At 42.7% G+C, this 27,618-nt stretch overlaps 1 protein-coding gene across 1 annotated transcript in view; it reads left to right on the top strand.

Annotated features, from left to right (window-relative positions):
* Positions 1-611: 611 nt before the first annotated feature.
* SHOC1 (shortage in chiasmata 1) overlaps positions 612-27,618 on the top strand; it is a 117,847-nt gene continuing 90,840 nt past the window's right edge. Inside the window, exons 1-5 of the mRNA XM_077818051.1 lie at positions 612-801; positions 5,373-5,457; positions 9,481-9,610; positions 14,543-14,630; positions 27,052-27,242. Of these exons, the coding sequence (XP_077674177.1) occupies positions 5,413-5,457; positions 9,481-9,610; positions 14,543-14,630; positions 27,052-27,242 (454 nt within the window). The 5' untranslated portion in view covers positions 612-801; positions 5,373-5,412. The remainder of the gene's footprint in view (positions 802-5,372; positions 5,458-9,480; positions 9,611-14,542; positions 14,631-27,051; positions 27,243-27,618) is intronic.

Genomic DNA, 27,618 nt, shown 5'->3' with positions numbered 1-27,618 from the left:
TAGCCACCAGGAACCAGAGGGCTCCCCATTTTCTGTGTTACTCATCCAGCCACCTCACCACCATTGTGTATTTGTTAAGAGCCGCCAGTTTCCCTGGGGCAACCTGGGAAGTAGGCGTACAGATGTACAAGCAGAGGCCTGGGAGCTGGAGGGGAACGTATGTCCCCGCCATTCACCCCCTCCAGTGCTGTGCTGGTGGAGCGGGAGCGCCTGCCCTGAGTACCCCCCGCCCGGAGAGGGCAGACTGGGCACAGAGTGCTGGGGGGAGGGTGTCCCCGGCTGGTCCTTCTTAGCAGCTGCACTGTGTCAGGCTACATGGCGGTGCGGGGAGGGGGGGGGGCACCCAGCAGGTGGCCTGGTCTGAGCCGACAGGGGGCGCTGTGGCAAGGGATCAAACACCCCGCGATGGGGAGGGGTTTGTGGCAGCTCCGTAGGGGCGGGGGCCCCTCCCCATTCTAGCCCGTTGGGCGGGTCTCGCGCTCATCACGTCGCCCCGTCCCGCCACTCCCCTGATCAGTTCCCCTCAACGTCACGGGCTTCGCCTGCCTCCGCGTGATCGCGAGAGGGGGTCCCACGTGACTCCGGGCAACGGCGGGCGCTGCTGCCGCGAGGCTCCAAGGGGCCAATCAGGGCCCAGCTCAGCTTCCCGCTCTGGGATCCAGGGGCGCGCGTGAGAGCAGCAGTGGCGGGAGGAAGAGCCTGAAGGAGGCGGTGCGTGGAGAGGCAGTGACGGGGAACGGGCGCTGCAGTAGTGAACTGACACAGGGAAGGGGGGGCTGCAGTGTTGTTGAGAAGGGGAAGGTGAGTGTGAGCTGCAGTGTCACTGACAGGGAGGGGGGCTGCCATGACACACAGGGAAGGAGAGGGGTGCTGCAGTGATGCTGACATGGAGGGGGGGCTAAAGGGACATTGACACAGGGAAGGGGGGGCTGCAGTGTTGTTGAGAAGGGGAAGGTGAGTGGGAGCTGCAGTGACACCATCACGGGGAGAGGAGAGCTACAGTGGCACAAATAGGAGAGGAGAAAAAATGAACTGCATGACCCCTGCTGCAACGTCTGTTCTGGCAGGAAGGGAAGTTGCAATGTGGGAGAGGTGGTGGTTTTGGGGTTCCTGTTTGTATGAAAGGACACAGTAAAATTAAGACCCACACAAAAACTCTTAAAAAGAAAAGGAGTACTTGTGGCACCTTAGAGACTAACCAATTTATTTGAGCATGAGCTTTCGTGAGCTACAGCTCACTTCATCGGATGCATACCGTGGAAACTGCAGCAGACTTTATATACACACAGAGAATATGAAACAATACCTCCTACCACCCCACTGTCCTGCTGGTAATAGCTTATCTAAAGTGATCATCAGGTTAGGCCATTTCCAGCACAAATCCAGGTTTTCTCACCCTCCACCCCCCCCCCCCCCCCACAAATTCACTCTCCTGCTGGTGATAGCCCATCCAAAGTGACAACTCTTTACACAATGTGCATGATAATCAAATTGGGCCATTTCCTGCACAAATCCAGGTTCTCTCACTCCCTCACCCCCCTCCAAAAACCCACCCCCATACACACACAAACTCACTCAAACTCTTGTGCTTGGCAGACTTCAGACAGCATTTTTCTCAATGTACAGTTGTTTAAATTTACAATCAGATTTATTTAAAAGTGCAAATCTTTTAAGGTCAGGTTTTGATACACGCGTTCCTCTTATTCATAATTACAGCATTATTTGTTTGGGGTTGAGAAAGGATGATCTGGAAATGGCATTTTAGATAACTATATAAGATATTTAACCAAAAAGGTACACAAGTTTACAAAATGTGTATACTATCCTGCAAACACTTATTGCTTTGTGTAGTACCTAGTAGTGTCCAAAGTCACGGTGGCGTGCCCTCGTTTGGTATATTCCAAAAGGTACATTAATGCAGTATTATAGTTGTGCAGTCAGTCAAAATAAAAACTGGTGTTTAGCTTACATTTTCTTTACACCAATGGAACTTCATGAAGTCAGTCCTGGTTTTCTTACACTAATGCAAATGAGATCAGAATTAGGCTCACTGATTCCATACAGCATTTACCTGGCTGTGTTGCTAATGTATAGTATTTAATACTTATTTTTCTTGTTAAGCATGTAGTTTATTTCTGTTAAGTGTATGCCATAAAATATGCAGGATAAGGATTGTTGCCAAGTTAATCTTGATATAGACAAAACCTAAAAATCTACCTTTTTGCTTTTCCTGAAAAATTAGTTATGGCTGAAAACTAGGGCTGTCAATTAATCGCAGTTAATTCACGCCGTTAACTAAAAAAAAATTGATCGCAATTAAAAAAATATATTGCGATTAATCACACTTAACAATAGAATACCAATTGAAATTTATTAAATATTTTTGGATGTTTTTCTACATTTTCAATATTGATTTCAATTACAACACAGAATACAAAGTGCGCAGTGCTCACTTTATATTATTATTTTTGATTACAAATATATGCGCTGTAAAAATGATAAAAGAAATACTATTTTTCAATTCACCTCATACAAGTACTGAAGTGAAATCTCTTTATCGTGAAAGTGTAACTTACAAATGCAGATTTATTTATTTTTTTGGTTACATAACTGCATTCAAACACAAAACAATGTAAAACTTTAGAGCCTACAAGTCAACTCAGTGCCACTTCTTATTCTGCCAATCACTAAGACAAACAAAGTTTGTTTACATTGACAGGAGATTTTGCTGCTTGCTTCTTATTTACAATGTCATCTGAAAGTGAGAATAGGCGTTCGCATGGCACTTTTGTAGCCGGCATTGCAAGGTATTTCATACCAGATATGTTAAACATTCCTATTCCCCTTCATGCTTCAGCCACCATTCCAGAAGACATGCTTCCATGCTGATGATGCTAGTTAAAAAAATAATACGTCAATTACATTTGTGACTGTACTCCTGGGGGGGGAGAATTGTATGTCTCCTACTCTGTTTTACCCACTTTCTGCCATATATTTCATGTTATAGCAGTCTCGGATGATGACCCAGCATATGTTCGTTTTAAGAACACTTTCACAGCAGATTTGACAAAACACAAAGAAGGTACCAATGTGAGATTTCTAAAAATAGCTACAGCACTGGACCCAAGCTTTAAGAATCTGAAGTGCCATTCAAAATCTGAGAGGGACGAGGTGTGGAGCATACTTTCAGAAGTCTTAAAAGAGCAACACTCTGATGCAGAAACTACAGAATCCAAGCCACCAAAAAAGAAAATCAACCTTCTACTGGTGGCATCTGACTCAGATGATGAAAATTAACATGTCAGTCCGCATTGCTTTGGGTCGTTATCAGACAGAACCCATCAGCAGCAGCTAAGCATGTCCTCTGGAATGATGGTTGAAGCATCAAGGAAAATATGAATCTTTAGCACATCTGGCACATAAATATCTTGCAACGCCAGCTACAACTGTGCCACACAAATGCCTGTTCTCACCTTCAGGTGACGTAAACAAGAAGCAGGCAGCATTATCTCCTGCACATTGTAACCAACCTTGTTTGTCTGAGTGATTGACTGACCAAGAAGTAGGATTGAGTGGACTTGTAGACTCTTAAAGTTTTACATTTTTTTTTATTTTTGAATGCAGGTTTTTTGGACATAATACTACATTTCTAAGTTCAACTTTCATGATAAAGAGATTGCACTACAGAACCTGTATGAGGTGAATTGAAAAATACAATTTTTTTATTTTTACAGTGTAAATATTTGTAATAAAAAATAAATATAAAGTGAGCACTGTATACTTTTGTATTCTGTGTTGTAACTGAAATTAATATATTTGAAAATGTGGTAAACCTCCAAAAATATTTAAAATAAAATGGTATTCTATTGTTGTTTAACAGTTATTAATTGTGATTAATTTTTTAATCGTGCGATTAATCACAACTAATTTTTTTAATCACTTGACAGCCCTACTGCAAACATATTCTTGTGTTGTTGGACACAGTTGGTACTGTATGTATTGATGTTTCATTCACTTGAAAGGACATTCTAAAGCAGAGTTTCCCAAACTTTTGAAACCTGATTCCCCTGCAGGTAAAACTAAACCAATCATACTCCCATGCAATCCCATCATGTATTGTTAAAGGCCTACACATCTTAATTTCTGCACCTTCTGCTTCCTCCTCCACTCCTCTTCCCTACACCTTGCGAAATACTATAATTGCACTTGTATTCCCCCTCTGGGATCCACTCCAGCAGTGCCCAGTCAGGTCTTAGGTCTCCAGCTGTCATCTGTTTCTGGGCACTTCATTCTGATTGGGGAGTTTTAAGGCTGCATAGCCTCTTACCTTACACTGTGATAAGCCCAGCTTTCTCTCTGAGAGCTGTGAATAGTATATTGCCAGCAGTTACAAGTATCCACACAGCTCTTTCTAACAAAGCACATTTACTCTTAAGGTAAAAGCATTCTAGAGAAAACATAATAAAACAATAAATGGATTTAAACACACACTGAATATCCCAGGAGTCACCCATCTGTCTTATGGGCCCTGTAGGCCAACATTTTTCCAACTCTTCTGCAGTTTGTGGCTGCCTTTGGAGAGGAGTTATGTTAATTTGCTGGATCAGAAAGAAGGCCCTTTTTATATCAAAAGCCCATTCTTTGTCTGCTAGTCTTGGGAAAACCCAGCCTCAACCAGTATATGCAAGTGTCACCAAGGGGTGGTACTTAAATGATTCACCATAACTACCCCCTACTGTTTTTGGCTTCTGGAAGAGCTGGGGTAATCCTCCCTGTTTGGAGTTTCATACAATCCCTGGCCCACAGTGATTCATAAACTTCATGTGGTCCTCAAAGATATTGCATGGGGTTGCAGTATCTATCACAGAGCTTCACAATATGATAACTAGCTGTCCTTCCTTGTATGCTTTGATGATCAATGAAATATTTAACAATGTAGACATTTAAAGTATCATCACTGATAACAGAGTTAGCATCTTTTGAAATTAATGAGGCGGTTTAAACCTCAGACTTATTGTTCAGGCTCTCTATAAAGACAGGAAGACACTTCTACATTGATTACACTTGCTTCATGTTTGAAAGGTAATCTTTGAAACCATAACAGCTAGAGCTTTACTTAAAAACAAACAAACAAAAAAATGAGACTAAAAGAATTGAATGTCCATGCCCCACCAGACTCCTTGGAACCCCCCACGGTGACTTACCCCACACTTTGGGAAACACTAGTCTAATAAAAACTTCTCTACAGCATATACATGTTTATGCAGAAGTTAAGAGGCTAATCTACTGAATCAGAGTAACAGCATTTCTGTTTTAAGATTTTGTGTTCTGCAAAAGGTTTTTGAGTAATTTATATTTTATGTATCTTTCAGACAAGTGAAGTTTTGAATACATTGCCAAACGAGGAAGATAATGTTTGCAGCTCTTAAATATCATGCAGTAGACTATTTATATGAGGTACAGTTTACTGTTGCACTTCCCGTGCTCTATAGGAAATGTGATGGGAATAATTATACACAGCCTTTGATGCATTTTTGAAACCATATAAAGCAACTAATTACTTAAGGATTCAGTTTAAATGAGCTCTTTTTACTGCACTGCTGCTGCACACAAGACCTTAATTCTCTCTCTGGCATATTATGGTGAAGTGATTGCTGGTATTTTACAATAGATTCCAAATATAATCCTGCCAAAACTGAAGAGCGTCCACCTTTTGATGGTCTGCTGCACATATGATATTGTTTTAGAGCTTGTTTCCTGCTCATAGATCATTTTGGAGAGCATCCTGAGTCTTTTAAAGCATAAAACTCTTAATTACTTTTTTCCTAGAAGGAATCCAGTTTTCTTTCAACTTTAATATGCAGTAGAGTAGCATTTCCACAATATATTATTCTCCCTTGATGCTTTAATAACAGGAAAGGTTTTTATTTCTGTATAATGTTTTCAGTAAAATTCAGGCTCATGGAATGTACACATTTGTTGACATAACTTTATCTACGAGGAACATTTTAGTTTTGTAGTTGTTTATCAGTTACAACATAGAAACAGTATGAAGTCTTGAAAAAAGAAAAGGAGGACGGCTGCTACTCTGAAACCTGTCATTATGAAGTCTTGTTTTCCTTCATCTCTTCAGTTGTGCATTGTTATTGAATGTGTCAGTTGCTCATTGTTGAAGCATGTTGTCCCACTGTAATTTAGTTTTCTCTCTTTTTTGACTTTCTAAAAACTGTGGGACAAATCACAAACCTGTCCACCCATTGAGTGCTGTATCTAAAGAGAGAGCAGTTCTAGTGTGTGAGTGGTAGGGAGAGGCCCTCAGACATAATGTCTCTAAGGGTATGTCTTCACTACCCACTGGATTGGCAAGCAGCGATCGATCCAGTGGGCATCGATGTATCGTGTCTAGCCTAGACGCGATAAATCGACCCCCGAGCACTCTCCCGTCAACTCCTGTACTCCAGCGCCACGAGAGCCACAGGCAGAATCGACAGGAGAGCTGCAGCAGTTGACTCACCGTGGTGAAGACATCACGGTACGTCCATCTAAGTATGTCAACTTCAGCTACGTTATTCACGTAGCTGAAGTTGCGTAGCTTAGATCGATTCCCCCACCCCTCGCCCGTGTAGTCTAGGGCTAAGAGTTCAGGGGGTGTACAGTATGCAGCAGCTCTTGCGACTCCTTTAAGAAGATGTAGCTTGCATTGTATCCAGTATAGTCCTGCTAGTGCTTGAAAGTACACAAAGGGCCACATTCCATGAATACTCCACCCATATTCCTTTCCCCATAGGCAGGAGTATTTCTTAGCATACCCATGCAGCAGGATACCTTCCTAGTAGTCTCTTGAGTACTAGCAGCTAACTTCTGTTGCCACTCCAGAGCTCCAGCTGGCCTAGAATGTGGTTAGGTTGCTGGCTGTGCAAAACACATGCTGAAATGAAACTTATCCTGTTTCTTCTTGGAGCAGCAGTCAGGTGTGTCCACCATGTATTTCTCTCCCACCTGCCCTAAGCTGTCCTGTTATGTGCTGTCATCACTGCAGTTTCCTCCCTATGTCAGGCAAGAAAGAACAGGATTTAGTTCTATATTTTCTTTTCCAAAATAGTCTCTTTTCTCTTTATGTTTTTCTCACAGATAGCACAATCTTTCACAGGCTCCAGAGTAGTAGCAACAGAAGGTCAAACTGTCTGGGACTATTGTAGGAATGTTTGCATGTTAATGCTGACTATCAGCTTGCGCCTCCCAGCACCAGCTCTGGTCTGACAATACGGTGATGTTCTGCTTCAAAACTGAAGTTCCATTCCTTGTTCCATTGCTGCTCCTCATTTCCATCATCCTGAAAAAGTCTGATGCACATAGACTTAAACTGATCTTTCAGGATCTCTTGATCTAATGCACTGTTGAATCAAACACTGTTGCCAAAAGCATAAAGATCTCAAGAGAGGCCAAAGACAAGTTCTTGCTAAGCTTTCTCTGATTCCTATACCCTCCAGTGGTTCAATTTCAGTGAGGGTTATAGTCTTAATTTACATATTTCTTGTTCCTTTCACTCCCTGCTATTATTTCTCAACCTATCTAGTTTGGCTGAATTATTGGAGAAGGCTGGGCGTTCAGAACACTAGAGCTTTATATATTAGCCAGATTCCCCACATGAGCGTTAGTGCAGGGGTGGGCAAACTTTTTAGCCCGAGGGCCACATCTGGATATAGAAATTGTAAGGCAGGCCATGAATGCTTCCAAAATTGGGGTTGGGGTGTGGGAGGTGCGGGTTCCGGGATGGGGCCAGAAATTAGGAGTTCACGGTGCAGGAGGGGGCTCAGGGCTGGGCAGGGCAGGGTGGGGGGGCTCCAGTTGGAGGTGCAGGCTCTGGGGTGGGGCTGGGGATGAGGGATTTGGGGGTGTAGGAGGGTGCTCCAGGCTGGGACCGAGGGGTTTGGAGGGTAGGAGAGGGAATCGGGGCTGGGGCAGTGGGGTGGGGCACGCAGGATGGCTCAGGGGTGTAGGCTCCGGGTGGCGTTTACCTCAGCGGCTCCCGGAAGCAGCAGCATGTCCTCCCTTTGGCTCCTATGTGGAGGCACAGCCAGGCTTAAATATGAATTATTTAGGCTTAGTATAGGCTAGTGGTTAATAGTTTGTCTGCACTAGCATGCCGTAGACCCAGGTTCAATTTCCAGTTCTTGTCTTCTGCTCTCAGGGCAGACAGAAAATAGGAGAACTTTGACTGATCCATTCAAGAGGTTGTATAGCTTATCAGTATCATATTCACCAAATAAATTTGTTTGTATATATTGGAATATTTTTTTGCTTCCTGACAGGCTGCAGGGGAGAACTGATCCCTTTCTGAAGGACTGTTAGGGGGACAGCTACCACCTTTGTTTCTCTGCATCATCCCCTGTTAGCAGACTACCTCAGATTTGTCGGCAGAGGGTTCTGGCTATACGAACCACAGCTGGACCATCAGACTGGGTGTTATGGCAAAGAGGCTGAGGGCCTACCCTGAAGTTGAGGGACATTTCTAGAAGCTTTGCTAGACATTTCTAGGGGGGTAGGGGACGCAGATGTAGAAACATATGGATCTCTAGACTCCTCATTGTCATTCTCTCATGTTTCTGTGCAGAGCTTCTTTCTCTTTTCCATACCACTCTCATACCCTTAGAACTCTGGATGTCTCCAGTGTCCCCCTGCCTCCCAAATTATCAGTGATTCACCTGCTCATCACTCCAAGCTCCTATTACAGAATCCCTTTCTTCCCATTCTCCCTATCCCCACATCTTCCCTTCCTGCCCCCCTTAAGTTTGTGCTCTCCTTTTTGGGCTTCTGTGGCATAGTGTTTGTGAGGATACTTTATTGAATTAGGTGCTAAATAAAGAGTTACTGAGGATGCCAGGATGACCATTAAGTATTAGAATATTTTCAGAGGATTTTAAATAAAATTAGTAGCATGTCTACAAAAGATCTTAAATTGTGTCTATATAAATAAAATTTATATAAATGCTTACTCTGTTTTACTTCGTTATTTTGGATGAAAATAATAGGATTTGTTGGGAAATTTTTGTAACCTTGTGCAGGCATATGTGAACTGGCATTTGTGAATAACTGAGCATTTTCAACAGACACAATAGGATTCATTTTCAATGGCCTCTACCCAGCTTCCAGATGTTCGTGTGTTAGATTGTTAGTGGGTATCTAAAAACGTTTGTATACTCATGGGTAATTGCACATGCAAAAGTGCAGGTGCAACTAGGTATAAGTGCATTTTGCATGTGCGCAAGTGGAGATCAAGGACTAAAAATCTGGCTCAGTAAAATTAAGATCCTCTGTTAGGGCCAGATTGCTCCACCATTACTCACAGTAAGTATCACCTTAATCCTTGAATAGCTCATTAAAATCAGTAGGACTGTTTGAGAAAGAAGGTACTATTCAGCCAGGGTAAAGGTAGAACAATCTATCTGATAATTATATATAACTATTTTTCTTGTGCAGAATGTGGCAAGACAGAAGTTTTTTATTGATCGGTTATCATTTCGTGTTCCTCCCTGTTTACATCAAGATGAGAATTACCATCATACTGGAGTCTTTGCTGATGATAAGTACAGGAGGCCATGGACAAGAGGTGTTCTATTTATTTTTAATTTTCAATTCAGATTCATTTTGAACCTAGTGGAAAAACTGGTAGCTGGGATACAAGAACTGATGATCTTGGTTGCAACAATTACTTCCAGTGTACTAACTCACACCAGCTGTGAAGATAATATGCATACACTGCTGAAGTAACAAGTAAATGGATATGTCTTATTAAATGTGTGTGTATGTGAAAATATATTTTATATATATATATATATATATATATATATATAGCACCAAAGGTGAGCACATTGTTTTACAAACTTCTAAGAAGCTCTGAGGAACTTAAAATTTAATTAGGCAGATACAGCATAACAGAAAAGGATCAGGTACAAGTGGGACACAGACATTTCTGTAAAGAAGAGTAGTGACAGAAGATAAAGTGAAGAAAATGTTTTGTGGAGAGATTTGAAGGGTGGTACAGAGGTTTGGTGCACAGAAAGAAGGAGAATATTCCAAGCACAGAGTAGCGTTACAATTAACGCTGTAAGTTCATCTAAGGGTATGTCTACACTACGAAATTAGGTTGATCTTATAGAAGTCGATTTTTAAAAATCGATTTTATACAGTCAATTGCATATGTCCACACTAAGCGCATTAAGTCAGCGTAGTGCATCCAGAGTACCGTGGCTAGCGGCGACTTTTGGAGTGTTGCTCTGTGGGTAGCTATCCCACAGTTCTTGCAGTCTCCACTGCCCATTGGAATTCTGGGTTGAGGTCCCAGTGCCTGATGGGGCAAAAACATTGGCGCGGGTGGTTTTGGGTACACGTCGTCAGTCGCCCCTCCCTCTGTGAAAGCAACGGCAGACAATCGTTTTGCAGCTTTTTTCCGTGCAGATGTCATACTGCTGTCAGCAGACGGTGCAGTAGAACTGCTAACCATCGTCGTCATCCACCGCTTCCGCTGCAACTCTGCTCTGCTGCTCTTGTCTCAGTAGCAAATTTCTCCATGTTGTCTGTCATGTGTTCCCGAGTACTTGTGTTCTTCCTCAGGATGTGTGTGCATTCTTAACAGTCGTCCTCCACCGCTTCCGCTGCAACTCTGCTCTCCTGGTGCCATGAATCCACCTCGCAGGTCCTCTCGTCGTTCTGTATAAATATCTATTCTATTGGTATCATCCACCGCTTCCGCTACAACTCTGCTTTCCTGCAGATGCCATACCACGGCGAGCATGGAGCCCGCTCAGCTCACCGCTGCTGTTGCGAGCATTGCAAACACCTCACGCATTATCCTGCAGTATGTGCAGAACCTACAAAAGCAGGCAAGGAGGCGACAACAGGGCAATCACGATAGTGATGAGGACATGGACACAGACTTCTCTCAAAGCACGGGCCCTGGCAATTTGGACATCAGAGTGGTAATGGCACAGGTTCATGCCATGGAACGCCAATTCTGGGCTTAGGAAACAAGCACAGACTGGTGGGACTGCACAGTGTTGCAGGTCTGGGACGATTCCCAGTGTCTGTGAAACTTTCTTATGTGTAACGGCACTTTCATAGAACTTTGTGACTTGCTTTCCCCTGCCCTGAAACGCAAGAATACTAAGATGAGAGCAGCCCTCTCTGTTGAGAAGCAAGTGGCGATAGCCCTCTGGAAGCTTGCAACGCCAAACAGCTACCGGTCAGTCGGGAAACAGTTTGGAGTGGGTAAATGTACTGTGGGGGCTGCTGTGATCCAAGTAGCCAACGCAGTCACTGAGCTGCTGCTATCAAGGGTAATGACTCTGGGAAATGTGCAGGTCATAGTGGATGGCTTTGCTGCAATGGGGTTCCCTAACTGTGGTGGGGTGATAGAACGCATATCCCTATCTTGGGACCAGACCACCTTGGCAGCCAATACATAAACCGCAAGGGGTACTTTTCAATGGTGCTGCAAGCACTGGTGGATCACAAGGGATGTTTCACTGACATCAGTGTGGGATGGCCGGGAAAGGTGCATGATGCTCGCATCTTCAAGAACTCTAGTCTGTTTAAACAGCTGCAGGAAGGAACTTGCTTCCCAGACCAGAAAATTACCGTTGGGGATGTTGAAATGCCTATAGTTATCCCTGGGAACCCAGCCTACCCCTTAATGTCATGGCTCATGAAGCCATACACAGGCACCCTGGAGAGTAGTCAGGAGCAGTTCAACTATAGGTTGAGCAAGTGCAGAATAGAATGTGCATTTGGATGTTTAAAAGCTCGCGTTCTTGGACGTCTGGGTGAGGAGGATATGGAACTTGGGGAGGAGGGCAGGCAGTTATACGGGGGCTGCAGCAGCAGTCTGTGCTCTTGCTGCCTTTCCTGCAGCTCCACCAGATGCCTGAGCATGTCAGTTTGCTCCCCCATTAGAATCGGCATTGCATCCTGCCTCCTCTCATCGTGCTCCTGCCTCCTTTCATTGCGCTCCTCCCTCCTCGCATTCATTTAATGCTTTCCTGGTCTCTGCCATTGTTTGCCTCCACACATTCTGCTGAGCTCTTTCAGTGCGGGAGGACTACATAAGCTCTGAGAACATTTCATCGCGAGTGTGTTTTTTTCGCCTTCTAATGCCTTCTTCTGCGTTAGCCTCTGGGACAGAGATGATAGAGGGAGTGTAGAAACATTTGCAGCTGCGGGACGAAAAAAGGGAGAGTTATATTTAAAAAGATATATTTTAGAGAACAAAGGGAAGACTATTTCACACTGAATCAAGCGTTTCACAATACATAGCACTTGTGCTTTTGGTACAAGGTCACATTTTGCCTCTTATATTGAGTGCCTGCTGGTTTGGTGTGAGACATCACATACGCTTGGCTAGGCAACAGAAATTCGGCTTGCAGGCAGCCATGGTAATGCAAAGAGTTTCGGCTTCTTCAACCTTCATAACATGTGGGAATGGTTTCAGACAGCAGCGCCCTTCTTTCCCGTACCAAGCAAAGCCCATTGAGTTGGCCATTTAAAAGGAGGGGCTGCTGTTTTAGGGTAAACGTGCAGCACAACCCAAACCCCTCCCCCCATCCAATTCTCTGGGATGAGCGCTTCACCCCTCCCCTCCACCATGTGGCTAGTATCAGAGAAGATCCCGGTCAGCCAAATGTGAACAGCTCAGCATAAACGGGCCTCCCCCCACCGCGTGGCTAACAGCAGGGATGATTTCGTTTCAGCCAAAGGCAAACAGCCCAGCAGGAACGGAAACCTCTGAATGTCCCCTTAAACAAATTTCCCGTATTTGAACCAGGTGACCATGAACGATATCACTCTCCTGAGGCTAACACAAAAAGATAAAGAACAGATGTTGCTTGAATGCCACCAAAGCCCAGGCCCATTCGCTGCAATGCTTTGTTCTGCAATGATTCCAGACTACTTGCTACTGGCTTGGTGTGGTAAAAGTGTCCTACCGTGGAGGACGGAATAAGGCTGACCTCCCCAGAAACCATCTGCAAAGGCTTTTAGAGTACCTCCAGGAGAGCTTCATGGAGATGTCCCTGGAGAATTTCCGCTCCGTCCCCAGGCACGTTAACAGACTTTTCCAGTAGCTATACTGGCTGCGAATACATCCCAAGTCTTCAGGGCAAATTAATCAAACACACTTGCTTTTAAACCCTGTATTATATTTACAAAGATACACTCACCAGAGGTGCCTTCTCCGGCTTCATGGTCTGGGAGCCCGCCTTGGGATGGTTGGGAGAGTATTGGCTCCAGGGTGATGAACAGTTCATGGCTGCCGGGTAGAAGGGATTCTCCACTTGCCTGCTATGCGCTATCCTCAACTTCCTCATCATCATCATCCTCATCCAGAAAATCCTCATCACTGTTGCATGAAACTCCCCCCTTGCAGGTGTCCACGGACAGTGGTGAGGTAGTGGTAGGGACGCTCCCTAGAATTGCATGCAGCTCATCATAGAAGCGGCATGTATGGGGCTCTGATCCGGAGCGACCGTTTGCATCCTTTGTTTTTTGGTAGGCTTGCCTCAGCTCCTTAACTTTCACATGGCACTGCTGTGTGTCCCTGTTGTAGCTTCTGTCCATCGTGGCCTTGGAGATTTTGGCAAATATATTGGCTTTTTGTCTTTTGAAACAGAGTTCTGCCTGCACAGATTCTTCTCCCCATACAGCAGTCAGATCCAGTACCTCCCGTTCGGTCCATGCTGGAGCTCTTTGCGATTCTGGGACTCTGTGGTCACCTGTGCTGATGAGCTTTACATGGTAACCTGTGCTGATCAGCTCGCCATGCTGGCCAAACTGGAAATTAAATTCAAAAGTTCCCGGGGCTTTTCCTGTCTGCTTGGCCAGTGCATCTGAGTTGAGAGTGCTGTCCAGAGCGGTCACAATGGAGCACTCTGGGATAGCTCATGGAGGCCAATACTGTCAAATTGCATCCACACTACCCCAGATTTGACCCAGCAAGGTCGATTTTAGCGCTATTCCCCTTGCCAGGGAGTACAGAAATAGATTTTAAGAGCCCTTTAAGTCAACAAAACAGGCTTGGTCGTGTGGACGGGTGCAGGGTTAAATCGACCTAATGCTGCTAAATTCGACCTAAACTCGTAGTGTAGACCAGGGCTAAGTTACGCTAGTTAGGTTACATAAGTAACGTAACTTAAGTTGAGGTATCTTAGATCGACTTACAGGGGTGTCCATGCTATGCTATGTTGATGGGAGACGCTCTCCTGGCGACATAGCTTCTGCCTCTCATTGAGGTGGATTAGATATTGACAGGAGAGTGCTCTCCCATTGACTTAGCGTGTCTTCACCAGGCCTGATAAATCGATGCCGTGCATCGATCACAGCAGTGCCAATTTAGCTGTGTAGTGTAGACATGGCCTGAGAGCATTGTTTCTTCATTGCCTACTAGCTACAATATTGCTGGGCTCTGAAGGGGCTTGGCTTACTTGTAAAAATTAAACTAATTTTAGTATGACTTTTCTCTGAACTTTTTGTATTTGTTTCTCTGTTCTAGTTTCAGTTGTTTCCACACAAAAAATGATGGATATTTCAGTCCTGGATCAATGGAAGCAAAGTTTATATGTAGAGGATTTCCTGGAGAAGTCTGTACCCTTTATTTACAATCAAAATTAATTTCTTGATGTTCATCTGAATAATGCCTGAATCATAAATTAATAATTATAATAATCAAATAGAAAGGTTTTGTTGTTAATAGTACAGAGTATGTGTGGCTTAATTAACAAACATCTTGCAGTTTACTTTTATTTACCTGAGACTTTTGGTCAACGTTGCACTGCATTTACATGGAGCATTTTCTACTTCCTACTTAACTTGAAAAAATAGTGGAATAACGAGCTCTAAAGTATACCTTCTGCCATTCAGCTAAGCCCTTGAAATCTGTTTATGACCATAAAAGGGAAGAGTCAAGGTTTGGGGTTGTTTTTTTTAAAGTCAGTTACAGCTCAGAAAACTGGAATGAGCCTATTCAGAAAAAGGCTTTTTGTAAATCTTTAAAAATATGTCAGGGGGTAGTGATGGAGTTCAACTTGCATTTTAGAGATATGTACAAAAATTATTCTACTAGTCAAGAAGTAGCAATAAAAATGTCTGGCATAGCAAATGAGATACGAAAAACATGTTCTTTGAAAAAAGGAGTTCCTTTTTTTAGTAACATGGCCTTTTTAGTTTGCATAGGATTTGAAAGGGAACGTATGTTTTGTAATAAACAGATAAATGGTGTCTAGTTCTGCTCTCACAGCATTGTAAATTTGAAATAACTCCATTGAAGCCAGTGGAGTTACACCAATGTAAAATGGTTTAAGGAAGACCAGAATCAACCTGAATAGTTGAAGTGTGGCAAAGATATAAGCAACTGATAATAGGGGCATGTAATGGGAAGTGTCAAGCAACCTTAACTTTAGGTGCCACTACCCATACCACCTGTAATAAAGGGTTCTGGTAAACTTAAAATCGCAGTTCTTAGAATCATAGAATATTAGGGTTGGAAGAGACCTCAGGAGGTCATCTAGTCCAATCCCCTGCTCAAATCAGGACCAACACCAACTAAATCATTCCAGCCAAGGCTTTGTCAAGCTGGGCCTTAAAAACCTCTGAGGATGGAGATTCCACCACCTCCCTAGATAACCTATTTCAGTGCTTCACCACCCTCCTAGTCAAATAGTGTTTCCTAATATCCAGCCTAGACCTCCCCCACTGCAACTTGAGACCATTGCTCCTTGTTCTGTCATCTGCCATCACTGAGAAGAGCCAAGCTCCATCCTCTTTGGAACCCCCCATTCAGGTAGTTGAAGGTTGCTATCAAATCCCCCCTCACTCTTCTCTTCTGCAGACTAAATAACCCCATTTCCCTCAGCTGCTCCCCATAACTCATGTGCCCCAGCCCCTAATAACTTCTGTTGACCTCTGCTGGACTCTCTCCAATTTGTCCACATCCCTTCTGTAGGTGGGGAACCAAAACTGGACACAATACTCCACGTGTGGCCTCACTAGTGCTGAATAGAGGGGAATAATCACTTCCCTCGATCTGCTGGCAATGCTCCTACTAATACAGCCTAATATGCCATCGGCTTTCTTGGAAATGAGGGCACACTGCTGACTCATATCCAGCTTCTTGTCCACTGTAATCCTCAGGTCATTTTCTGCAGAACAGCTGCTTAGCCAGTCGGTCCCCAGCCTGTAGTGGTGCATGGGATTTCTCCTTCCTAAGTGAAAGACACTGCACTTGTCTCCTCTGTATAGCTAGTTAATCAGTTTACAGTACTTTGTGCATTGTGTGGGGTCTTTTGCACAGTAACAGGAGACAGAAAAACAATTTAAAAACATAGGAAAATGTGCTTGTAAAATTGGTAGAGGAACACAGGAGCAGATGTAATACTTGAATTTACTTTAAGTCACTGGGAATTTTCCTATATAATTAGTTAGCCAGACTGTTGTTTTCAGTTGATACTTCGCATATATATGAAGGAACAAATATGGACACCGTGTAGAATCAAGCACGTGGGTTTATTACGTACAGCGCTGATGGTGTGTCACCTCGCTTATTAGGCTCAGAGACACTGCCGAACAATTGATTACAATGGATTATATAGATTTTCCATGGGGCAGAGGGAAATGACGGGGTAGGCAGTCCCAAACCCTTGGATAGGTCTAGCAGCAAGACAGGATAAGCACAGTAGCCAATGGTCAAAAGGTTACATAATGTCTCCGCCCGTGGCTTCAGGTTAACACATGACACTTAATTAGTACTTTAATAAATGTATTAGTATAAATATATGTTGAATTCAATTTGGGGTCCATAGGAATGAAGTAGCTCCTTTGATTGTCCAACAGATACATATCTAGGGGTAAAATCAAAGAAACAGTGAAAGTATGTGGCAATAAAGATTGTCTTTCAAGTTGCTTATTTGTGTTTTAAGGCAGGCGTTGGGCCCTGGGAAAGAGGGGTGGGAGGAGGCCATATCTTATACTGACATGTTCCAACCTTTTCATAAACTCAAGGTTGGATGTGTGGGAAGAACATCTCCCTACAGAAGAAACTAACACAACAGAAACAGGGCTTCTTTGTTCTATTTGCAACTTTGAATAAGACACAATTATTGCCCCCAACATTTGGCGTTTTGCTGACCAGGCATATCTTTGGTTATTCTGCTTTCTCTTAGCTATCGCTAGGCCTCTGACCTCTTGACCAAACTCTGGACTTTGGGCCTGTACACAAATCCATGTACCAGGTTACTACATCAGCAATGGATTTTAACCCTTCATATATATTTTAGTTAATGTGTTTATTATTTAATAAGGACTTGATATTGCTTTTTGCAACATTTAGTGCATTTGTAGCAGTGTCTGACAGTACTTTAAAAAGGCTTATTGAATCACCTACTGTATGAATGGAGGTGGAATAAGAGAATGTACGCTGCTCTGTAGGGTACATTCAATTAAAATGCCCTGGGGACAACAGGCATATTTTGAAGATCTGGTTGCATATGTTAATTCAGTTTCTAAATCATAATACAGGTACCTTGAACAACTGTAGGTTACTGTATTATGACAAACTGGAGAAACGGTCTGAAGAAAATAGGATGAAATTCAGTAAGAACAAATGCAAAGTACTCCATTTAAAAAGGAACAGTTGAAACACATACAAAATGGGAAATGACTGTATAGGAAGGAGTACTGCAGAAATGGATCCCCAGATCATAGTGGGTCATAAGTTAAATATGAGCGAACAGTGTAACATTGTTGTAAAAAAACCCAAACATCCTTCTGGGATATATTAGCAGGAGTGTTGTAAACAAGACACAAGAAGTAATTTTTCTGCTCTACTCCGCACTGATTAGGCCTCAACTGAAGTATTGTGTCCAGTTCCTGGCACAACATTTCAGGAAAGGTGGAAAAATTGGAGAAAGTCCAGAGAAGAGCAACAGAAATGATTAACTGTCTGGAAAACACGACCTATGAGGGAGGATTGAAAAAATTGGGTTTGTTTAGTTTGGAGAAGAAAAGATTGAGGGGGGATGTGATAACAGTTTCAAGTGCATAAAAGGTTGTTACAAAGAGGAGGGAGAAAAATTGGTCTCTTTAACCTCTGAGGATAGGACAAGAAGCAATGGACTTAAATTGCAGCCACAGCGATTTAGGTTGGGCATTAGGAATATAATTCCTAACTGTCAGGGGTGGTTAAGCACTGGAATAACTTGCCGAGGGAGGTTGTGGAATCTGTCAGTGGAGATTAAGAGCAGGTTAGAAAAAACACCTGTCAGGGATGGCCTAGACCAGAGGTGGGCAAACTACGGTCCACGGACCACGTCTAGCCCATGGGACCGTCGTGCACAGCCCTTGAGCTCCCGGCCGGGGACGCTAGCCCCCGGCCCCTACCCTGCTGTCCTCCCTCCTCTGCAGCCTCAGCTCTCCGCACTGCCAGTGCTCTGGCCTGCTGCTCCTGCTGGGCAGCGCAGTGGCGTGGCTGTCTCCAGCCAGGCAGCAGGGCTGCGAGCTCCTGCCGCTCTGAGCTGCATGGTAAGGGGGCAGGAAGAAGGGGGGGGCGGGTTGGATAAGGGGCAGTGGTTTCCTGGGGGGCAGTTGGGACAGGGAGCAAGGGGCGGTTGGATGGGTCAGTGGTTCGGGGGTGGAGGGCAGTCAGGGGACGGGGAACAGGGGGGGTTGGATAGGGTTGGGGTCTAGGGGGGCAGTTAGGGGTGGGGGTCCCGGGAGGGGGCGGTCAGGGGACAAGGAGCAGGGACAGTTGGATGGGTCGGGGGTTCACAGGGGGGCAGTCAGGGGGTGGGAAGTGGGAGGGGGCAGATAGGGGGCAGGGGCCAGGTTGTTCGGGGAGGCATGGTCTTTCCTACCCCAGCCCTCCATACAGTTTCGCAACCCCGATGTGGCCCTTGGGCCAAAAAGTTTGCCCATCCCTGGTCTAGATAATACTTGTGCAGGGGACTAGACTAGATGACCTCTCAAGGTCCCTTCCAGCCCTACTATTCTGTGTTTCTGTGATTCAGATACACCCCTTGAGAAGCCTTCTTAATCATAACCAAACAGTTAAAAATTGTTTGTAAGATCCTAGAACAATCTGTATATATTATCAGTTGTTTATTGCTATGGCATTCTCCATAGAATTGAGTGACAAGTTGATTGAGGATAACTGTATTCCTGCCTAAACTTCTGCAATTTGATAGGTGGTTCATGTCTGCTCAAAAGTGAGCTAGGTGCAAGCATAAATTAGGGAATGAATTTATTTATTGATATCCCATTTATCAGAAAGAAAATATGCCTAATCGGTATTGTTAAGATAGCTTATTGTCACCTGGTTAAGAATTTTTATATAATTTTAACATCTGCATGAAGCAATGATAAAAGCTTCTCTGAGTCAACAGGTTTAAACTCTTTATCTTTTGACAGATATATATAATGTTAGGCATCAGGATAGATACAATTGCTTTGTAGAGGTTGACCTTATTTCCTTTGCCTCCTAATTAATTTAAGAGAGTGTGCTGGCTTGCTGCTGACACCACTACTGATAAGCCAACAATTTATTTAGAGATGCAAGTAAATTTAAGTTGAGACATACAATATCAAAAATGGGAAAGGGCCAGCTGAGGGCAACAAAAATGAGAGGTAGGGTGTGGGAGGAAGCTCCCTTTTGAGGGGATACTAAAAAGACTAACACCCAGATTTTTAAAGATATTTGGGCATTGCTGTGCTCATCTTTACAATGCCTAACTGATTTAGGAGCCTATGTTTCATTTTCAAAAGAGATTTAGGCACTCAGAAGTCTAAATCCCATTGACTGTCAATGGGATTTTGGCTTTTAAGTGCCTAAATCCCATTTCCAAATGATATTTAGGCTCCTAAATCAGCTACGCATTGCAACACTGAGCACAGCAATGCCCAATACCTTTAAAAATCTGGGCCTAGGTGACTAAGTTGGCTACATCCCTATTCCAAAAGTATCTGAAGCACTTAGGACTCTTAGTTTTATTGAAAGACATTCCATTATACCAATGGAAAGACATACTAAATGTCTAAGTCATCTTTGAAAGTGGGACTTAGCCATCCAAGTCACTTAGGTCTTGCGATGCTCAGCAGAGCAACATCTAAATATCTTCAGAAATCCAGATCTAAGGGCCTGGATCTCCCCTCACACTAGGGTAAATCAGCTGTAACTAGCCTGAAGTCAGTGGAGTTAGTCTAGTGCAGGGGTAGGCAACCTATGGCACGCGTGCCAAAGGCGGCACGCAAGCTAATTTTCAGTGGCACTCACGCTGCATTTTAATTTAATTTTAAATGAAGCTTCTTAAACGTTTTAAAAACCTTATTTACTGTACATCCAACAATAGCTTAGTTATAAATTATAGACTTATACAAAGAGACCTTCTAAAAACGTTAAAATGTATTACTGGCACGCAAAACCTTAAATTACACTGAATAAATGAAGACTCGGCACACCACTTCTGAAAGGTTGCCAACCCCTGGTCTAGTGTATAACAGCTGTAAATGACATGAAAATCAGGCCCTAGAACTGTTTTGTTTGAAAAAAAAAGTAAAGCAAGAGGAGAGATGATAAATGTAAGTGCTATAGAGAAGCCCAGCTGTGCACTCCTATGTACCTTTCACTGTAATATTAGAACAAGTAATAAAGTCCAGCGTCCGGTCAGCAGCTGCTGGATCAGGCATTTGGTACACAAAGTGAAAAAGGTACGAGGAGATATAGCTGCTGTGCTCCCACTGCGTAAGAGTTTTTGAAGTATTGTGCCTTTCTGTAGGACCATGTGACTTTTAAGTCACAAACAACTCAGCCTGCAACTTCTGGTAGCAACTGACTGACATATCAAGTTACCCCAGTCTTGATAGAGTTGTCGAAAATGGACCAGTCTCAGCAGAAGCTTGAGAACCATGTGATAGAGCAAACCTTTTTGGTGATTAAGCAAACCTCTAGTCTCATGAAAGCTGAAGAGATGAAAGCCATCTTTCATGGCTTCTGGTCTGCCATATACCTTCCACCTCCTTCCCCCATAGAGGAAGCAAGTGAATAACACCTGCAAAGTATCCAGCTTTTACAGCTCAGACAATTCAGAGATCATGAGCACCACAGAGAGCAGACTATTAAAAAAAATAAGGATGGTATAGCTTGGGGAAATTGGGGAGACCCAAACTCTTCCTGCGGTGATGTGACTGTACTGCTCTCTAATCAGGGCTGCAGCTGTGCAGTTACAAGGAAAGTATGGTGTTGAAGTGTCAGTGCTACTAAGGTGCTGAGAACTTGCAATTCCCACTGAAGTCAATGGGAACTGCTACTGTCCAGCAGCTCTGAAAATTTGGTAGTTTAGTTAGGTTCCAAAATACAGATTTAGGTGCCTAATTTTAGACACTCCGATTTGAAAAGTTTAACCTGAAGTATTCAGTTATCCTTTTCAGTTTGGATTGTTGTATGTATTTCTAAAGAAAGTTGTGTAGCATTTGAGAATGTACAGAGAAGAAAGGTAATTCTAGAATGAATAGTGATTAAAAGGTTCTGCTTTAGAAGGAATACTTTCAGTTATAAGGCTAGTTTAACACAAAAAAGCAATGCAAACTGTATCCTGCCTCTTACCAAGACAAGAGAATCAGCTATAATCCATTGCTCATTTCTACTTGCTCAGTGAGTGATAATTCTTATGAGGTTTTAGTGACCCCCATGCCCCTCACTTGGTAACATGTGCTGTTACCAGCCAAACCATTGTACAGACCAACAAACACAAATTGAAAAAGAAATAATCAGAAAAGAAACCCTCAAAGCACTTTTTATACAGAGGCAGGGCAGTTGAGGTAACAGCAGTGAGTGATTTAAGAATCAATTAGATGCCGTCTCAGGGGAAATTAAATACTAAGTAGGGAGATGCCTTATTAGACAAAATGGCCTTTACTTTTCACCAAAAATATTATGCATGCTTGCTGTTTATACTTTTGCATTAATTAATTATTTGTGCAGCCCTGATAAAGTTGAGGAAATCAGTCCCTGTATTGGTCTTCAATTTTGAAGTGTTTCTGACAGTTTCACTTCTTCAGATGTTTAATAAATCTTGATTTGGCCTGTATACCAATAGAAAGATTAATGGGCATCACAATGGTGAGTTATAATTAAGAACAGAGGATCAACTTGTGATATACGTGCTTTGCAATGTTGTTTAATGTAAATAACAAACAACGGTAACCTAAATCATTTTGGTATTTTAAGAGAGCACCCTGTACAGAGCAAAAGATTGCATGCAGCAGTAACACCGAACATACCCCACAGGAGGCTATTTAGGAAATTAAGTAGTCATGGTATGAGAGGTAAAGTGCTGTCGTGGATTAGAAACTGGCTAAGAGACAGAAAACAAGGACCAGGAATACATGGTGAATTTTCAACATGGCAAAGGTTAACGCTGAGTACCTAAAGGCTGTCCTAGAATTGGTGGTATTTAGTATGTTTGCTAATGATGTGGAGAAGTGAGTGAATAATGAGGTGAGTAAACTGGCAGATAACATCAAATTATTTCAGATTGTCAAACCTAAAGAATACTGTGAGGAAATTCCAGGGACCTCAGGAAAACTAGATGAATGGGCAGCACAATGTCAGATACAATTTAATGTTGACAAATGCAAAATAATGCACATTATAAGAAATAACTGAAAATACCCATTCACATTACTGGGGTTCTTACCTGTAGCTACTCAGGAGAGAGACTTGGGCATCAGTGTGAACAGCTCAGTGAAAATCTGTGCTCAGTGTGCTGCAGGAAGCAAATATTAGGATTAGTAAGGATTGGGATGAAAGCTAATACTCAGAAGTTCTGATGCCTTTACGTAAAATAAGTGGTAGACCTGCTCCTTCAATACAGTGTTTGATTCTGGGCTAAGCTAACATTAAAGAAGTGTAGCTCAGGGATTTAAGCAACAATATGCTTGTTTTACTGGACAGTTGTACTTGGTTTTTTTATCATAGTTCAGAACAGTAAATTGTCAAAAGTATACCACAGTAGATACTGATATGTTCCCACCCACTCTAACCTAGAGAACAGTAACTAGATATTCACCATCTTTACTTATAGTTGGATCACGATTATTAAGGTTGCCCATAAGGTTTCCATTATAAGACCCTGCTATCAGTTGCTTATAACTTTGCCAAACTTTGGCCACTGGAGTTGAAATTTTCCTTGCTGGAAATCTGCCTCGGGAATCTTTTTATAAAGTTTCAGTTAAAATGGTTCAGCCATTTCTGAGGACAAGGTTGGAAAAAGAAGTTGTTTTGCAATGTTGAAAACATTCAGGTGCCCTTTTCTTTGAGAAGCTATAGTGCTTTGGCATGTGGTGGGGATATGCCTTTTACTGTTCCCAGGAATGTCTGCTTAAATTTGAAAAAGTTATAAGCATTTGAAAAAATCTGTTTGCACATGTTCAATAGTCTGAGATGACTTTTAATTTAGTAGCTAAAATCTCTGAAGGGTCCATCCTCACTGAGCATGTTCCAGTCCCTCACAGCTCCTATTTGTGACTGAGACTATATCTACACTAGCGAGCTTACAGCAGCACAGTTGCACTGGTGCAGCTGTGCTGTTGTAAGATTGCATGTGTAGCTGCTCTATGCCAATGGGAGAAAGCTCTCCTGTTGACATACTAAAACCACCTCCACAAGCGGTGGCAGCTATGTTGGCAGGAGAAGCTCTCTCCCCAGCATAGCGCCGTGCACACTATCACTTATGTGGCAAAAGTTATGTCACTCAGGGGTTTGGGGTTTTTTTTCACAGCCCTAAGCAACATAAATTTTGCCGGCATAAGCGGTAGTGTAGACATGGCCTGAATCACATGCACCATTCTCACAGAATGACTGAGCATGCTACAGCCCAACACTGCAGGGGTGAAGATGGACACTCTCTATAACTGCTGCCCTCACCTGCTCTGGGCCAAGGAGGGGTTGGGCACGAGAACAGAGAGCAGGGAGTCTGTCTCTCTCTCTCTCTCATGCGAACAGTGGGCAAGAGGAAGATACCTGATGCAAATGCAGAGGGGACAAGAAATGGACTGGGAGGGGAGGGAAATGTATAGATTGTGTCAAGGGGGGGAAGACTGGGATTGGCTGGACAAGGATACTGGGACTGGGAAATAGTGGTGGGCAGAAGAGACAGATCTTACGAGGAACCAGAATGTGGAAGAAGAAGAGGGACTGGCTGGGCAAAGAAACTGGGACAAGGAGCCAGGGAGGGGATGGGAAAGCGACGGATATTGAATAAGGGGCCTAGAGAGAGAGACTAGATTGAGATTGAGAACTGGTGGGGGGAGGGAAGTAACAGATCAGACAAGAAGACAAGAGGGAAGAAATGGGGCTGGCTGAGCAGGGAACGGGGACTGAGAATTTGTGGGGATAGACTGGGTGGAAGGTCTGGAGGAGGAAACTAGGACTGACTGGGCTAGGGGATTGGGATGTGAAACCTGTGAAGTAGATACTGGGACTGGATCAGCAAGGAAAATGGGACTGGGAGGAGGAACCAAGGCTGGGGAAGAGACTACTTTGACAGGGACAGGTTTCAGTGGGCAGGAGTCAAGCTTGGGGAAAACAGGCAGAAGGTCTGTGTCCACAAGAGAACAGTCCCCTCCAGAGCCTGGAATGGAACTCAGGATTTCTTTTCCTCACCATTCCTTTGTTGCCAGTAAATATCTGCGAAACCCACTGTCAAACTCTGTATCTCTTCATCCTCTAGTGCTGGTCTACAGAAGGATGGTAACGCACTACTGCTATGAGTTACTTTATTAGTTCAAGTGGCAGTGGTCTGTGCAGTGAATCTAAAGTTCCAACCCTGATGATGAACTGCAAAGGTGTCACTAGGGTGCCACATGATGGAATTTTTGTTTTTTCAGTTTGATTTTTAAAAAACCCTTGGAAATTACACATTAAACCTATATTTAAACATTAAGTTTGCAAAGTCAAGCACTCAAAAGTTAGGAAATACCAGGTTTGAGGTTGCCTATACAATCTTAATTTGGCCTCCTTGTGCAGATGTATTGTCTTTAATTACATAATCCCATACTATTTTTCCTCAGAACCCCTACCCCACTGAGTGCACAGGATGGATCTATTCTGGGAAGGAATCAGGATTATGTAGTGCAGGAGGATGTTGTCTATATAACCCTTGCCTAATTTGTTGCTGAAGTTGGAAGGTGTGAGTGAATGAGGGATGGGATTTCAGGAAGAGAAAGGACAGTGTCATGGTTAAGGTAGTTGAATGATATCCTGAGGAAATGGATTCTATTTCTGCCTCTGCCACCAAGTTCCTGTTTGATGCTAGGCAAGTCATTAAACTCCACTTTTCATAGGTAGTTAACACTTCTGTTCCTTGTTTTCTGGGTGCCCAATTTGAGACCCTTAATCTGATCTGAATTCTTTTTAATTTAAAATAAAAGATCTTAAATTACTACATCCAGAGGTGAGGTTGCACTAGTGTAAATGAAATTGAATTACTGTTTGCAATTTCAAATAGATAGTAAAATATTAAATTGTTAAGATACTTCTCTATCTTAGGAATTTCAAAGGCACCATATTTAACTGCTGCATGAACTAAAATGTATTATGGATTCTGCTGATACTATTTGGGAAATTTGTAATTAATGATTAGTAAAGACATGCTGGAATGGGTTTAGAAGTATCAATAAATGAGAACAAAACACTTGAGTAAATATTTTTCATTTGTGACTAACTAAAAATTCTTTTTTGGGTAAAATTTTCAAAAATATCTGAGTTACTGTGGTGCCTAAGTCCCATTGACTTCCAGTGAGACTTAGGCTCCTAATATAATTTAAAATTTCCAATTTGTTTCATATAGGATTTAATCTTGGCAAAAGCCCCTAATCATATTTGCATGTAAATTTAAGGTGAAATTGAGCACTTGGTGCAACTGTGCTGAGGTCCACGGTATTGCACCTGTTTATATTAGGTCTGAACTTGGCCCTAGCATCATTGCATTGCCATTACTTGGGACACCAAATTGCCTGGTAGTGTGTTAGTAATATGTGTTATTTTCTGTAGTATAGAAAATTCAAAGATATAAAAGTATATAGTAAAGAGGTCTTCTTTCTAGCTTCTTTCTTATATTTCTAGCTAAATCTGAGGTACCATGCACTGAAATTCAGTGATATTGAGGTCTCGTGAACATTTCCATTCTTGAACCAAATTCAGACCTGTTGTAAGTACAGATAGATGTAACTCAGTTCATTGCACCAATTTATGGAATCATAGAAAATGTGGGACTGGAAGGGACCTCAAGAGGTCATCCCCTTCACTGAGGCAGGGCCAAGTAAACCTAGACTATCCCTAATGGGTATTCCTTTAACCTGTTCTTAAAATCCTCCAGTGATGGGGATTTCACAATCTTCCTATTCCAGTATTTAACTACCCTTATAGTTAGAAAGCTTTTTCTACTATCTAACCTAAATCTCCCTTGCTGTTGACTAAGCTGATTATTCCTTGTTCTACCTTCAGTGGACATGGAGAACAATTGATCACCGTCCTCTTTATAACAGCCCTTAAAGTATTGGAAGACTGTTATCAGGTCCCCCCTCAGTCTGCTTTTTTCAAGACTACACATGCTCCATTATTTTAATCTCACAGGTCAGGTTTTCTAATCTTATCATTTTTGTTGATGTCCTCTGGAATCCCTCCAGTTTGTCCACACCTTTCTTAAAACATGGCACTCAGAACTGGACACAGTCACCAAATCTGAATTTAGCCTTCCTGTATATTTTTGGTCACAGACCAGGCATAATTAGATTGTGTCTAATCATAATATAAGTGCACTGTATCATTGCCAGTCTTTGTTGGACAATCATTTTCAATGTTAAAAGGGGTAGGGTTATAAAAAGATAAGTTATTGATAAATGGGTTTAATAGATTGAGGAATCATGACAATATGCAATAACTTATATTACATAGAGTGTTTTTGCAAAGAGCATCAGAATGCATTGAAAAAAAACTCACTTTCTGGATTTTAGGAAACCAATTTCATGCACGGAATTCCATATTAATAATGAACTAATAGAAGTTGTTCCAAGTTCAAATCCCTACTCACAGACTGACACAGAAGAAGCCTATTTACTTACGAAGAATGACTACAAAGAAGAATTCACCCAAGTTATTTGTGTTAAGCCTGACTATGTCCCAGTACTTAAAGCACAAGATCAAGGTAACTATCAAGTTTACTAATTTCCCTTACTTATAGTGATTCATTCATAGTTTTTCATCTGTAGGTCACTGGCTTGAAAACAGATCAAGGCCCCAATTCTGCAAACACATATGCATTTACTTAACCTTACACAAGTAGTTCCTTTCACTCAAATTTAACTCCAATATGCTTGCAGGATTTGAACCATCGTCTGCCATGACTGAAAGATAATACCACTGTTTATTGACCTGGATGGAAGGAGTTGGTAGTCACATTCTCAGCTCAATTCTTAATGAACTGGTATCCACTTAACAGAAACCACTGTAAAGTTCACATGAATTGGCAGCCTCAGCAACCCAAGAACTGAATGGCCAATGGATAACAAACTATATTACAA

The sequence above is a fragment of the Eretmochelys imbricata genome, chromosome 5 (assembly GCF_965152235.1).
Source record: "Eretmochelys imbricata isolate rEreImb1 chromosome 5, rEreImb1.hap1, whole genome shotgun sequence".
Classification (NCBI taxonomy): domain Eukaryota; kingdom Metazoa; phylum Chordata; order Testudines; family Cheloniidae; genus Eretmochelys; species Eretmochelys imbricata.
The sequence above is the reverse complement of the archived record's forward strand: the minus strand, read 5'-3'. Positions and strand labels throughout refer to the sequence as shown.